Raw genomic sequence first — 13,769 nt, 5'->3', positions numbered from 1 at the left:
GTAAGTTCTGAGAAAACTTGTTGTTGTTTTTTGCTTTCTTCATTTCTGTTTTTTCTGTCTGGGTGAAGCATGCTCGTGTATTCCTTGTTTTTGCTTCTGTACTTTCACGAAAAAATGAATAGAACTTGTATGTGTATGAACTGTTATGTAGAAAAACAAGCCTCAGATCCAAAATCACATTGCGACCGAACTAGGATTCTGTTTGCCCCTAATACGTAGACTTCTGTAGTTAATAACCGAACTAGAACTTGTAGGAATGTCAGTAGTTTCCTCTGAACCACTCTAGCCAAGATAAGATTACCGAACAAGCTTGCATATACCGAACTAGGTACTTCGGTCTCCAACCGAGCTAAGACCTTGGGGCCAAGCCGGCTTTCTTAGTTCTGAAACCGAACTCAGAAAGCCGCCCCTAGGGGCTCAGCCGGAGTAACTTTCCTCACATCGCAACCGATTTAGGCCTTGGGACTAAACCAGCTTTCTTAGTTTTTTAGACCGAACTCAGAAAGCTGCCCCTAGACGTTAAACCGGTCTAAACTGCTCCAAACCGAGCTAACAAACATTCTGAAGAGCCGAGGTAGAACCAGCCCACTAAGCCGAAGTAGGATTTGTATATCTTGCTTATAATTTGTAGCGCGGTCCAACGATCTGTGCTTAGCCCCTTTGTTTTCTACTTTGCAGACTTAGGTTGCCCAGGCACTCCCGCGTGTGCTCAACCGAGCTACTGAGCCTAGTTTTGGTACCGAAATAATTTATTCATAAATTATACAATAAATGGGTAAGTATAGATATTTAGTCGAAACCCCTGGTGGCCTGGCCGAATTTAGGCAAGATTACCAGATTCCTGATGATGTCCATCTGGCGCTGGCCAAAAAAGATGCTACCCCCTGGAACAATGAAGGCTTTGTGCCTTTTACCCTTCAATCCATAATAGAGACCGGACTACGGTTTCCTGTCCAACCGCTAATCTGCGAATTTCTTAGACAGAATTGAGAGGGTAATTTTTGGAAAAATTGGGCCGAGCTTCGAGTTGGGTTTTGAGGCCCAAAGCGCAGAGGACTAGGTAAAAAGGCCGTACTGAATACTCCGGCCTAGAGGGCAAGGTTACTCCGGCCTTGGGGAGACAAAGTTACTTCGGCCCAAGGAGGTGAGTTTATTCCGGCTCAAGAAGAGATAGTTGCTTCGGCCCAAGGAAGAGTAATTCTACTCCGGTCCAGAGACAACTCGGAGTAGGGTCTTGGAGTTAGTCCGGTCGCAGTATGCTCTGGGAAGACCGGCTTCGGAGTTAGTCCGGTCATGACATACTCTGGCTAGGTCAGTCAGAACTTGCTACTTGGAAGTTTGATCTAAACGCACCAAGGTTGAACAAGGGCAGCCGAAGTGATGAGTTAGAGGAGAAGACCGAGCTAAGGATAGTTCGGCCTTCTATGTGGCTCAGCATAGCCAGTGTTATTTCGGTCATGCTGTAGTTCGGCCATGAAGAAAACCATCCCACTTGGTTTAAGCAGTGGGGAGGGTGTAAAAGGATAAGCATTATCCTTAGGAGAATGAATCCTAGGAGGACTCTGCATGGAGAAGTACAAGTCCTATTAGGATTGTGCCATATGAAACTTATAAAAGCTCACAAGCATCACCTTGGAGGAGGTAATTGAACACAATCTTCTTGAGAACTTAGAGCTTTGTCTATTTGTCAAGTTTTCTGACTTAGGCATCGGAGAGGTTTCCGGCACACACCCGCCGGCTAGCTCACGTTTGTGTTTTCAGGTGACAAAGCGACGTCGTACGGAGGAGCGTGGACTTGGTCAACAGGATTATACGAGGAGAATTATTTCCTCCCCGTACAATTGGCGCCGTCTGTGGGAAGAACAGACAAGAACAAAAACCTCTTGACTAAGCTTCTCCTTTTCTCATTCAATGGCACACATTGAAGACTTGCCGCAGTCCGCCGTCGACGGACTAACTCCAGAAGGGGGCGCAAGGCGTGAGGGATTACCTGCTGTCCCTCCCATGGCGGACTTGGAGCCCCAACAACATAATTCCAGGAGGAGCGGCAGGGGAAGGCGGAATGGCAGCCCTCGTCACTCTCAAAGTCCCGACAGGCAAAGGAGGAGGATTGATCCTCAAGTCCTGGAAGATCGCGTAAAGGAACAGGATGAACTGATTCGGAGGATGGCGGCGGACATGGAGGCCTTGAAACGCCAGATGAAGACCAAAGATGTGGCGACAGGAGAGGGGCGCAAGCACAAGACGCCCCCTCGCCACTCAGAAAGTCGTAGTAGGAATACTACACCCTCTCAAGGAGAGAGCAGAAGCCTCAGGACAGGCGACACTCATTCCTTATCTTCAAGGACTCGTCACTCCAGGTCTGAGAGGACGAGATCCGAAAGATCATACACTGAAGGAAGCACGTATTGGCCTTCACATTCACACCAAACCAGATCCAGACAAACCGAGCTACCCAGGTCATCCGACTTACGAACCGTGCTAGAAGGAAAAGCACGATGCAAGGAAGATGCCAGGGCAAGGGATCCACACCGAGTTTCGGCCTTACAACGGTTGGCTCCTCGGACGCACGGAAGCGTCGAGGTTGGAATGCCAATACCGCGACCGGCCTACGAACCAACGGACAAGGCATTGGCAAGACTACAGACCTCGCCGTTTGTCCCAGCGATCGAAAACGCACCCCTACCATCAGGCTTCCTTCAGCCGAAGTTCAATACATATGAAGGGAAGACGGACCCGTATTCACACTTGAGCCACTTTCGCCAAGTCATGGCCGTGTACAGGCGAAACGAGGCCTTAATGTGCATACTTTTCCCATCAAGTCTGGGCGACCTAGGCTTGACTTGGTTCGAAAAGCTCCCAGAGGGTAGCATAGCCTCCTGGGCCCAATTGGCAGAAGCGTTCGTAACAAGGTTTCGGACAAATACTAAGACACCGGTGGAGATAGACCAGTTACTCTCCATCGACATGGGTGAAAAAGAGACCCTCAGATCTTACAACAGTCGCTACTGGGAGACATTCAACCAGATTGGAGACTGCCCCACCAATCTAGCCATTGCACAATATAAAAGAGGCCTACCAGTAGGAAACCGATTAAGGGACTCGATCACCATGACGCCGCCCCTCACCATGGAGGCCCTGATGGAAAGAGTGCATCAGCACATCAGGGTAGAAGAGGATGGCGCGCGTGCTAAAGCAAGATCAAGCACAACCGCAGCACCGGAAAAGAAAACCCCTGCCAAGGTCAACACGGTTGACCGAAGTAACAAGAACGGACGTGGCAGATGAGATAACGGAGAAGACCCAGACAAAAGATGGTTGAGAATCCGCACTGCCATAACAACGGTGTTCAAAAAACCAATATATCGGATTCTGAGCGAAATCAAAGACAAGCCTTTTGTCAAGTGGCCAGCCAAACTTGGGGAAGCTCAGAAGAATTACGACGACAGATCACGGTGCACCTTCCACAAAGAAAAGGGGCACCGAACTGAGAATTGCACGCCACTAAGGCAGCATTTGGAAGAATTGGTGGCAGCAGGCCACTTGGACGAATACATTGAAGGAGGAGCACAACCGGCCCCCCAAGATCATAATGACCAACCCAACAGAATGCCAAACGATGCACCACCACAAGGCATTATCAATGTAATTCATGGAGTTTTTGAACCTGAGCGCGTATGCGAGCTTAGAGGTTCGATCAAGAAGGCTGAGCACTTTAGGGAAGTATTAAGTGCCCAACCCGCCATCAAGAAGGGGAGGACAGAGGCAACAAACGTCATGTCCTTTTCGGATAAGGACTTGGAACGAATTTACTGCCCCCATAATGATGCCCTGGTTGTCACTCTCCGAGTCAAGGATTTTGACGTCAAGCGGATTCTGATTGACCAGGGTAGTTCATGTGAGATCATGTATTACGACACATTCAAGCAACTAAAGCTGCAGGACAAAGACTTGGCACCCGCAGTTTCTCCCCTGATTGGATTCAACTCCATGCCAGAGTGGCCTGTCGGCAAAATAATCCTTCCAGTCAGAGCAGGAAGTGTATCAAAACAGGTGGAGTTCTGGGTATTGAAGGTCCCCTCCACCTACAACATCATCCTGGGCAGAACATGGCTGCATGCCATGCGTTCGGTGGCGTCGTCATACCATCAGGTAATGCGGTTCCCCAATGACGCCGGTATAATTGAAGAAGTCTATGGCGATCAGATCATGTCAAAACAGTGCTTCGCCACAGCAAATGGAACCCGAGCTGCTAAAGGATACGTTCATTCGGTGGAAGAACCAGAGAGTAATGAACTATTCGCTGACGTCGGCAAAGAAGCTGATCAGAAAGCGGTGGAAGACTTGGTGGAGGTAAAAATAGATGAGAAGAACCCGGATAAGTTCTTCTTGCTTGGCTCATCATTGTCCAGCGCTGAGAGATTAGAGGTCATGGAATTCTTGACCTCTAATATCGAAGTGTTTGCCTGGACACCGTACGACATGCCAGGCATTGATCCAAACTTCATCAGTCACCAACTCAATGTCCACCCATCCGCCAGACCAGTCATTCAACGTACACGCAGATCGGCACTCCACCACGCCGAAATAGTGGCAGAAGAGGTGGGCAACCTGCTGGAGGCAGGAGCAATAAGGGAAGTGCACTACCCAAAATGGATCTCCAACACCGTCGTAGTGCCAAAAAAGAATGGTAAATGGCGCATCTGCGTCGACTACAAAACAGTCAACAAGGCATGCCCGAAAGATAGCTTCCCTCTACCAAGGATAGATCAACTGGTGGACTTAACGGCAGGACATAACCGACTTAGCTTTTTGGATGCATACAGAGGCTACCACCAGATCGCCATGCACGAACCAGACCAAGAGGTCACTTCCTTCACAACACCAAGGGGGTTATATTGCTACAAGGTCATGCCCTTTGGCCTAAAGAACGCAGGGGCGACATTCCAAAGGATGGTCACCAAGATGTTTGAACCATTGTTAGGCAGAACAATGGAGGCGTACATCGACGACATGGTGGTCAAAAGCAAGGATGAGAATGACCATCTGAAAGACTTAGGCGAGATGTTCCAGATCCTGAAGAAACACAAGCTACGCCTCAATGCATCCAAATGCGCATTCGGAGTTGGATCTGGCAAATTCTTGGGCTTCCTGGTGACCAACCGAGGTATAGAAGCCGACCCCTCTCAGATCAAAGCGATCCAGGAGTTGGAGAGACCAAACTCAGTCAAAGAAGTGCAGCATCTTACTGGTATGGCGGCTGCACTCAACCGATTCATAAGCAGATCGTCGGACAGACTACGACCGTTCTTCCAAACTTTAAAGGCCAAGTTTGAGTGGGATGAAGAATGCGACCGAGCTCTGGAAAGCTTAAAGGAATACATGTCTTCCCCACCACTTCTTGTTACTCCAGTACCTGGTGAAGAACTCTTTTTGTACCTAGCAGTCTCTCAACACGCAGTCAGCGCAGTGTTGGTTCGTGCAGAAGGAATACAACACTTGCCCATCTTTTATGTCAGCAAGACATTATTGGGAGCCGAAACAAGGTACTTACCATTGGAGAAACTAGCATTAGCATTAATGATGGCATCCAGGAAATTGGCGCACTACTTTCATGCCCACACCATAGTCGTCCTCACGGCCTTTCCCTTAAAAGCTCTGTTTGAAAGGGCGAACTTCAGTGGGCGAATTTTGAAATGGGCAGTAGAGTTGGGACAATTCGATATCAAGTTCCAACCGAAGACCGCAATAAAAGCTCAATCTTTGGCAGACTTCGTCGCAGAGTTTACTCCTGGAAGTCATCATATCTGCCCAGTCGACCTGACTGACTCAACCGAACTAGGGACGGAAGTTGACGCCGGAATAGCACAACCCCTAGTGAAAGATAGTCCATCAACCGAACTAAGGACGGAAGTTGACGCCGGAATAGCGCAACCCCTAGTGGAAAGTAGTCCATCAAGCACAAAGGCAGACCACATTAAGGACCACAAGGAAGGGACGAACAAAGGCTCACCAGCAGTTCAAACAGAGGACGAAGGGCAGACAGCCAATATGGACTTTGAAGAAAACACCATCCTTGACCCCACGGCATCGTCTGACCCTTCCACCTGCTGGAAACTATTCGTTGGAGAGATGTGGAAGCTCTTTGTGGATGGAGCATCCAACCGACATGGTGCAGGGCTTGGCATAGTCCTCATCTCTCCAGACGGCCTGGTTATAGAGCAAGCAATCAACCTTGGCTTCCCAGCATCCAACAATGAAGCGGAGTATGAGGCGCTTCTCGCAGGACTCAAGTCGGCACACTTCCTGAAAGCAACCGAACTAATGGTATACAGTGACTCACTGCTGGTGGTAAACCAAATTTCTGGCGAATACGAAGCAAAGGATGACAGAATGGCCAAGTACCAAGAGCTAGTCAGAACGAAGATCAAGAAGTTTGATGTGGTAAGGATAGAACAAATTGGCAGGGAGGAAAACAGCCGAGCGGACGAGCTAGCAGGCCTTGCCTCAATGGCAGATACATCAATCCCTCATCCATTACTCGTCGACTTCTTACCAAAACCAAGCATAGAAGACCCCGAAGCAGAAGAAGTATATTGCGCAGAATTAGGGCCCTCCTGGATGGATCCCATCATCCTGTTCCTAAAAGACGGCATCCTACCAGAAGAGAAAAAAGAAGCCAACAGAATAAGGGCGAAGTCGCAGCGGTTTTGGCTATCTCCATCTTTGGCATTATATAAGAAGTCATTCTCTGGGCCTTACCTCAAGTGCGTTCATCCCAGCAAGGTAGAAGCATTCCTGTTCGAAATACATGAAGGGGTATGTGGAAGTCACCAAGGGGGAAGGTCGCTCGCTTACAGGGCTATTTCGCAAGGATATTGGTGGCCATATATGCAAGCAGACTCAGAGAAATATGTGAAGAGGTGTGAAAAATGCCAGAAATTCGCGCACCAAATACATCAACCAGCAAGAGAACTCCTACCTTTAACTAGCCCATGGCCTTTCGCAATGTGGGGCTTAGACATAGTAGGACCACTTCCAACAGCACCCGGAGGCAGAAAATTCTTTCTCGCAGCAACAGACTACTTCACAAAATGGGTGGAAGCAGAAGCATTGGCATCAATCAAAGAAAAAGATGTGAAGAAGTTCGTTTGGCAAAATATTATCACTCGGTTTGGCATACCAAAAGCACTGATCTCAGACAATGGAACTCAGTTCGACGGCAGAATCTTCAGAAGCTTCTGTGAAGAATACAAGATAGAGTTCTACAATTCCACACCGGCGTATCCTCAAGCAAATGGGCAGGCTGAAGCATCAAATAAAGTCGTCTTGGATGGACTAAAGAAAAGGCTAGAGAAAGCGAAAGGCAAGTGGGCGGATGAACTTCCTCATGTTTTATGGGCCTACCGCACCACACCTCGGCGATCAACAGGAGAAACACCATTCTCCTTAGCATATGGAATGGAAGCGGTGATCCCACTAGAAGTTGGCCTCCCCACAATTCGAAGCGAAAATTTTGATCCAGACTTAAATGGAGAAGCCATAGCCTTAGAACTCAACCTTGCAGAAGAAAGAAGAGAAAGAGCGTTGGTCCACATCGCCGCATACCAACGAGAGTTAATCAAAAAATACAGCAAAAAGGTTCATCCAAGACAATTCAAAATTGGCGATTGGGTACTACGCAAAGTAATGGGAAACACCTTGGTCCCAGGAGACGGCAAGTTAGGCCCCAATTGGGAAGGTCCCTATAAGGTGGTTGGGTTAGCCGGCAAAGGGGCATACCACCTAGAAGACAAGGATGGCAAGGCAATCCCTAGGCCATGGAATACGGCCAATCTCAAGTTATTTTACTTTTAGCTTTTCTTTTTCAAACATGTAATTTTCTCTTCCTTCAATAAAGTGAGCAATTCTTTTTAGCACAAATTATTCTTTGTAAAAGTTAGCTTTAGAGACTAAGTTTATTGCAAGCATTCTATTCCAAGTTAGCTGGAAAAACTAACTCAATAGTTGGCTGGAATAAACCAACTCCTGTTACTCTTCAGCCGAAGTAAGTGTACGGCTGAAGAGTGGTTGGCCGGAATAAACCAACACTTGTTACTCTTCAGCCGAAGTAAGTGTACGGCTGAAGAGTGGTTGGCTGGAATAAACCAACTCTTGTTACTCTTCAGCCGAAGTAAGTGTACGGCTGAAGAGTGGTTGGCTGGAATAAACCAACTCTTGTTACTCTTCAGCCGAAGTAAGTGTATGGCTGAAGAGTGGTTGGCTGGAATAAACCAACTCCTGTTACTCTTCAGCCGAAGTAAGTGTACGGCTGAAGAGTGGTTGGCTGGAATAAACCAACTCCTGTTACTCTTCAGCCGAAGTAAATGTACGGCTGAAGAGTGGTTGGCTGGAATAAACCAACACTTGTTACTCTTCAGCCGAAGTAAGTGTACGGCTGAAGAGTGGTTGGCTGGAATAAACCAACACTTGTTACTCTTCAGCCGAAGTAAGTGTAAGGCTGAAGGGTGGTTGGCTGGAATAAACCAACTCCTGTTACTCTTCAGCCGAAGTAAGTGTACGGCTGAAGAGTGGTTGGCTGGAATAAACCAACACTTGTTACTCTTCAGCCGAAGTAAGTGTACGGCTGAAGAGTGGTTGGCTGGAATAAACCAACACTTGTTACTCTTCAGCCGAAGTAAGTGTAAGGCTGAAGGGTGGTTGGCTGGAATAAACCAACTCTTGTTACTCTTCAGCCGAAGTAAGTGTAAGGCTGAAGAGTGGTTGGCTGGATTAAACCAACACTTAATACTCCTCAGCCGAAGTAATTATGTCGGCTAAGGAGTGGTTGGCTGGTAAGTATAGTTTAACCAACCAAAATGCAAGCATACACGCAATAACTGGAATAAGAGAAGTAAAATTTTCATTCGAAAAAGAAGTCATTACAAGGGGGCTTAGTTCGGTTACAAAGAAAAGAGTACAAATTTAAGAGAAAAGTTCATCTATCTCGGCATCAAAGGAAGCATCAGTGTCAGCTGGAAGACCGGTTTCTGGCGGCAGGACTCCTTGAGTCACAACAGTGGTATCGACCGGAGCCACAGTTTCATTTGGCTGTTCAATAGTCAGATCTTCCACTCTGGACTCGGGCCGATCTATCTGATCCACATTCACAACCGAAGTATCCCCAGGGGCAGAGTCTTCATCAGAATCTTCATCATCTGAGCCCTCAAGGAACTGCTGTTGCATGGCCGTGGCATATTCCATCAAGGAGTTAGGTATGAAATAGGCTGGAGGGTTGAAAACCTCGGTCTGAGGATCATGACCGAGCTTCTCAACGGCTCCCCTCCAGCCGCACTTAAAGAAAAGATCCTTGGCAGCATTACATTGTTGGGCGTAAGCGTCCTCTGCTCTCTTGAAGCCCTGCTGGTCAGCCTGTTTTACCTTCTCCTTTATTTCGGCATCCTTCTTTCTCTCAAGTTTTAGCAACTCGCGCAAGTACTTGTCCTTCAGCACAATGGCAGTCTTTTGCTTTTCGGCCTCGGCCGAACTAACCATTCCGGTCAAACGACCGACCTCACCTCGGAGTTCGGCCATTTCCTTTCTGGCCAACTCTAGTTCGGCCGATTTCGCCTCTGCCTCGGCCGCCGCTTGCCTTGTCACTTTCCTCAGCTCCAGTACTCTCCTGTGGGTGATTTGGTTCTTTTGAATGGCCTGACAAAGCAAACAACTTCCCTTTAACCGAAGAAAGAGTTAAAAAGAAAAAGAAACATAAACAGAAAAGCAACCGAAGTCACTAACCAGAATCATGGACTTAGTAGCAGACCGGATGGACTTCAGCTCGGTGGTTAACTGTTTTTGGTGATGTTCCATGTCTTTGGGCAGACACACGCTCTTGGCCAGGTTGATGGCCAACAGGTGGTCTTTCTCAGCAACGACCGAGTCTGTGTCTAGAATGTCTCGGTCGTTGAAGGTTAATTTCGGTGCCCAGCAGCCGATGGTTCGGTCGGAAGACTCCGGTTGGGGGCTCGGTGGTAAGCTCGGCCGAATAGGAGTTTCTTCATCAATCAAAACCCGTTCGGGTTCGGAAGTTCGGGCACGTTTGGTTCGGCGGGAAGAGGATGGCTGTTGGGAAGGAAGGGCGACAACAGCAGGCTGCGGTTGGCTGGAAGGCGCCACTTCGGGCCTAGCTGTTTCGGTGAGAAGGGCCCTGACTCTACTCCTTTTCGCCATCTCTTCTTCTGCGGATAAAGGGACAAGTCTTATCTCGGGCAGAGTTGGGTCCGGTTCCGGTGCCTCTTCAAGAAGGAAGTCAGTCACCTTTGCTTTTCGTCGACCGCTGTAACGGTAGGTCGGTTCGAAATTTAGAAGCTTGGCCCAATCCCTTTCTTTAACCCGAAAAGCGGCTCGCAAGACTCCGAGGTTAGGATAGCTATACAGGGAATGGAGATGGGCAAAATCTGCAAAAAAGAGAGAAGTATTAGTTCGGCTAACAGACTAAACAACCGAGATAACTTACAAAGCAGAAGACCGAAGTAAAATTACCAGGCTCTCCCATTTTCCAATTTATAGGTCGGCCAGGAATTTGAGCTTGAAAATCCTCAAAGTTCCCAGAGACCCAAAAGAAATCGTCATCGTTAAGATCTTTGTCCGGAGTGTGCTTGATTATCTTCTCTCGGCGGCGGCGAATTCTAAGGTAGTAGACCCACCCAGCATTCTTTGAGCCGATAGAGTATTGGTGAAAGATCTCGGCTAGACCAAGATTCAGTCCGGTTTGGTGGTTTAATGCGGCTATCCCCATGATAATACGGTACGTATTGGTGGATAGTTGGGTGGGACATAACCTAGTCTGTCTAAGAAATTCGCAGATTAGCGGTTGGACAGGAAACCGTAGTCCGGTCTCTATTATGGATTGAAGGGTAAAAGGCACAAAGCCTTCATTGTTCCAGGGGGTAGCATCTTTTTTGGCCAGCGCCAGATGGACATCATCAGGAATCTGGTAATCTTGCCTAAATTCGGCCAGGCCACCAGGGGTTTCGACTAAATATCTATACTTACCCATTTATTGTATAATTTATGAATAAATTATTTCGGTACCAAAACTAGGCTCAGTAGCTCGGTTGAGCACACGCGGGAGTGCCTGGGCAACCTAAGTCTGCAAAGTAGAAAACAAAGGGGCTAAGCACAGATCGTTGGACCGCGCTACAAATTATAAGCAAGATATACAAATCCTACTTCGGCTTAGTGGGCTGGTTCTACCTCGGCTCTTCAGAATGTTTGTTAGCTCGGTTTGGAGCAGTTTAGACCGGTTTAACGTCTAGGGGCAGCTTTCTGAGTTCGGTCTAAAAAACTAAGAAAGCTGGTTTAGTCCCAAGGCCTAAATCGGTTGCGATGTGAGGAAAGTTACTCCGGCTGAGCCCCTAGGGGCGGCTTTCTGAGTTCGGTTTCAGAACTAAGAAAGCCGGCTTGGCCCCAAGGTCTTAGCTCGGTTGGAGACCGAAGTACCTAGTTCGGTATATGCAAGCTTGTTCGGTAATCTTATCTTGGCTAGAGTGGTTCAGAGGAAACTACTGACATTCCTACAAGTTCTAGTTCGGTTATTAACTACAGAAGTCTACGTATTAGGGGCAAACAGAATCCTAGTTCGGTCGCAATGTGATTTTGGATCTGAGGCTTGTTTTTCTACATAACAGTTCATACACATACAAGTTCTATTCATTTTTTCGTGAAAGTACAGAAGCAAAAACAAGGAATACACGAGCATGCTTCACCCAGACAGAAAAAACAGAAATGAAGAAAGCAAAAAACAACAACAAGTTTTCTCAGAACTTACCAGTTTGGAGAAGAAGAAGTTGAAGATGAGGCAGTGGCAGCAACGGAAGCACGAACACAGTAAGCTTAAAGCTCAAGAACTCGAGCAGCCAAAAAAAGCAGAGGGAGAGTATGAAGGGTGGTAAAAGTGAAGATACCCTAGCCTTAGGGTTCACTTTTGTTAGAGAGCCCAAAATTTGGGCGGGAACCGTCTCGAGATCTCAAAGCACGAAGACGGCGTGACAGCCGTCCTTAGCCCATCAGAGCCTGCCACGTGTCACTGGAATGGGAAGCGTTACAGACACTATGACTGAAGAGACGTTTTGACCGGACATAGTGATACCCGAGGTAAACTTAGTTCGGCTGGAAAGGCTAAAAGGGTTTTTTAGCTCGGCTGAAAAAGCGTAACAAACTCTAGCTCGGCCAGAAGGCTGGTAATCCCAATCATGTTGCACAGATGGAATTAAGGGGCAATTGAGAGGGTAATTTTTGGAAAAATTGGGCCGAGCTTCGAGTTGGGTTTTGAGGCCCAAAGCGCAGAGGACTAGGTAAAAAGGCCGTACTGAATACTCCGGCCTAGAGGGCAAGGTTACTCCGGCCTTGGGGAGACAAAGTTACTTCGGCCCAAGGAGGTGAGTTTATTCCGGCTCAAGAAGAGATAGTTGCTTCGGCCCAAGGAAGAGTAATTCTACTCCGGTCCAGAGACAACTCGGAGTAGGGTCTTGGAGTTAGTCCGGTCGCAGTATGCTCTGGGAAGACCGGCTTCGGAGTTAGTCCGGTCATGACATACTCTGGCTAGGTCAGTCAGAACTTGCTACTTGGAAGTTTGATCTAAACGCACCAAGGTTGAACAAGGGCAGCCGAAGTGATGAGTTAGAGGAGAAGACCGAGCTAAGGATAGTTCGGCCTTCTATGTGGCTCAGCATAGCCAGTGTTATTTCGGTCATGCTGTAGTTCGGCCATGAAGAAAACCATCCCACTTGGTTTAAGCAGTGGGGAGGGTGTAAAAGGATAAGCATTATCCTTAGGAGAATGAATCCTAGGAGGACTCTGCATGGAGAAGTACAAGTCCTATTAGGATTGTGCCATATGAAACTTATAAAAGCTCACAAGCATCACCTTGGAGGAGGTAATTGAACACAATCTTCTTGAGAACTTAGAGCTTTGTCTATTTGTCAAGTTTTCTGACTTAGGCATCGGAGAGGTTTCCGGCACACACCCGCCGGCTAGCTCACGTTTGTGTTTTCAGGTGACAAAGCGACGTCGTACGGAGGAGCGTGGACTTGGTCAACAGGATTATACGAGGAGAATTATTTCCTCCCCGTACAGTAAGATTGAATTTCAAAGATCAATTTAAACAAAGAGTAAAAAGATAGGATTAACTGTGCGTCATGTTTATAGTAACATGTAACAATGATCTGAGCATCTTAAGTATGGTATTTGTTGTCTTCCTCGTTGAACTCTATCAGACGTTTCCCACAGACGACGCCAATTGTGAGACCATGAAATATCCTCTCACATGAATGTTGTAGAGATCCAAAGAAGAGAAGAGCTTCACTCCTGTAGATCTGCAATGATGAACATAGTCGGTGCCTCCCAACCGGGGTTGCCGGCCGGGAGTACTTCGATGATGAAGTTAGTCATTGAATCAAGAAGTAAATAGTATATATATTTGAAAGGGTGTGTGTTCTATAGAGAGAGATGAGGCATACCTTCTACTTGGGATGCCCCCTCTCTTTATATAGATAGGGGGTGTGATATTTGTTTGGGTTGGACCCATTGTAGGCTTTGTTTGGGTTAGGCCCAATAAGCCAGTACCTATATTTTTCTGGCTCCCACAATCGTCAATTTTATTCATAAGTTACAGTGAGTTATCAACCTTATCCATAGGCCTTATCAAAGACAAGATGTACCCAAGAAGGAGAAACGAAACCTAGCCACGGAGGAAATGAAGTACATGTCCGAGAAAACTATAATTTCTC

General features: G+C 47.4%; 1 protein-coding gene across 1 annotated transcript; it reads right to left on the bottom strand.

Moving 5' to 3' along the window:
* Window positions 1–8,632: 8,632 nt before the first annotated feature.
* Window positions 8,633–11,146, bottom strand: LOC145823400 (uncharacterized). Its single transcript, XM_082922944.1, has 2 exons — window positions 9,778–11,146; window positions 8,633–9,690 (listed from the first exon to the last, which is right to left on the bottom strand). Exons 1-2 carry the CDS (start codon window positions 10,207–10,209, stop codon window positions 8,965–8,967), a joined length of 1,158 nt encoding a protein of 385 aa, XP_082779070.1. The 5' UTR covers window positions 10,210–11,146; the 3' UTR covers window positions 8,633–8,964.
* Window positions 11,147–13,769: the final 2,623 nt, after the last annotated feature.

The sequence above is a fragment of the Camellia sinensis genome, chromosome 4 (genome assembly GCF_055761805.1).
Source record: "Camellia sinensis isolate YWXY chromosome 4, ASM5576180v1, whole genome shotgun sequence".
NCBI classification, from domain to species: domain Eukaryota; kingdom Viridiplantae; phylum Streptophyta; class Magnoliopsida; order Ericales; family Theaceae; genus Camellia; species Camellia sinensis.
The sequence above is the reverse complement of the archived record's forward strand: the minus strand, read 5'-3'. Positions and strand labels throughout refer to the sequence as shown.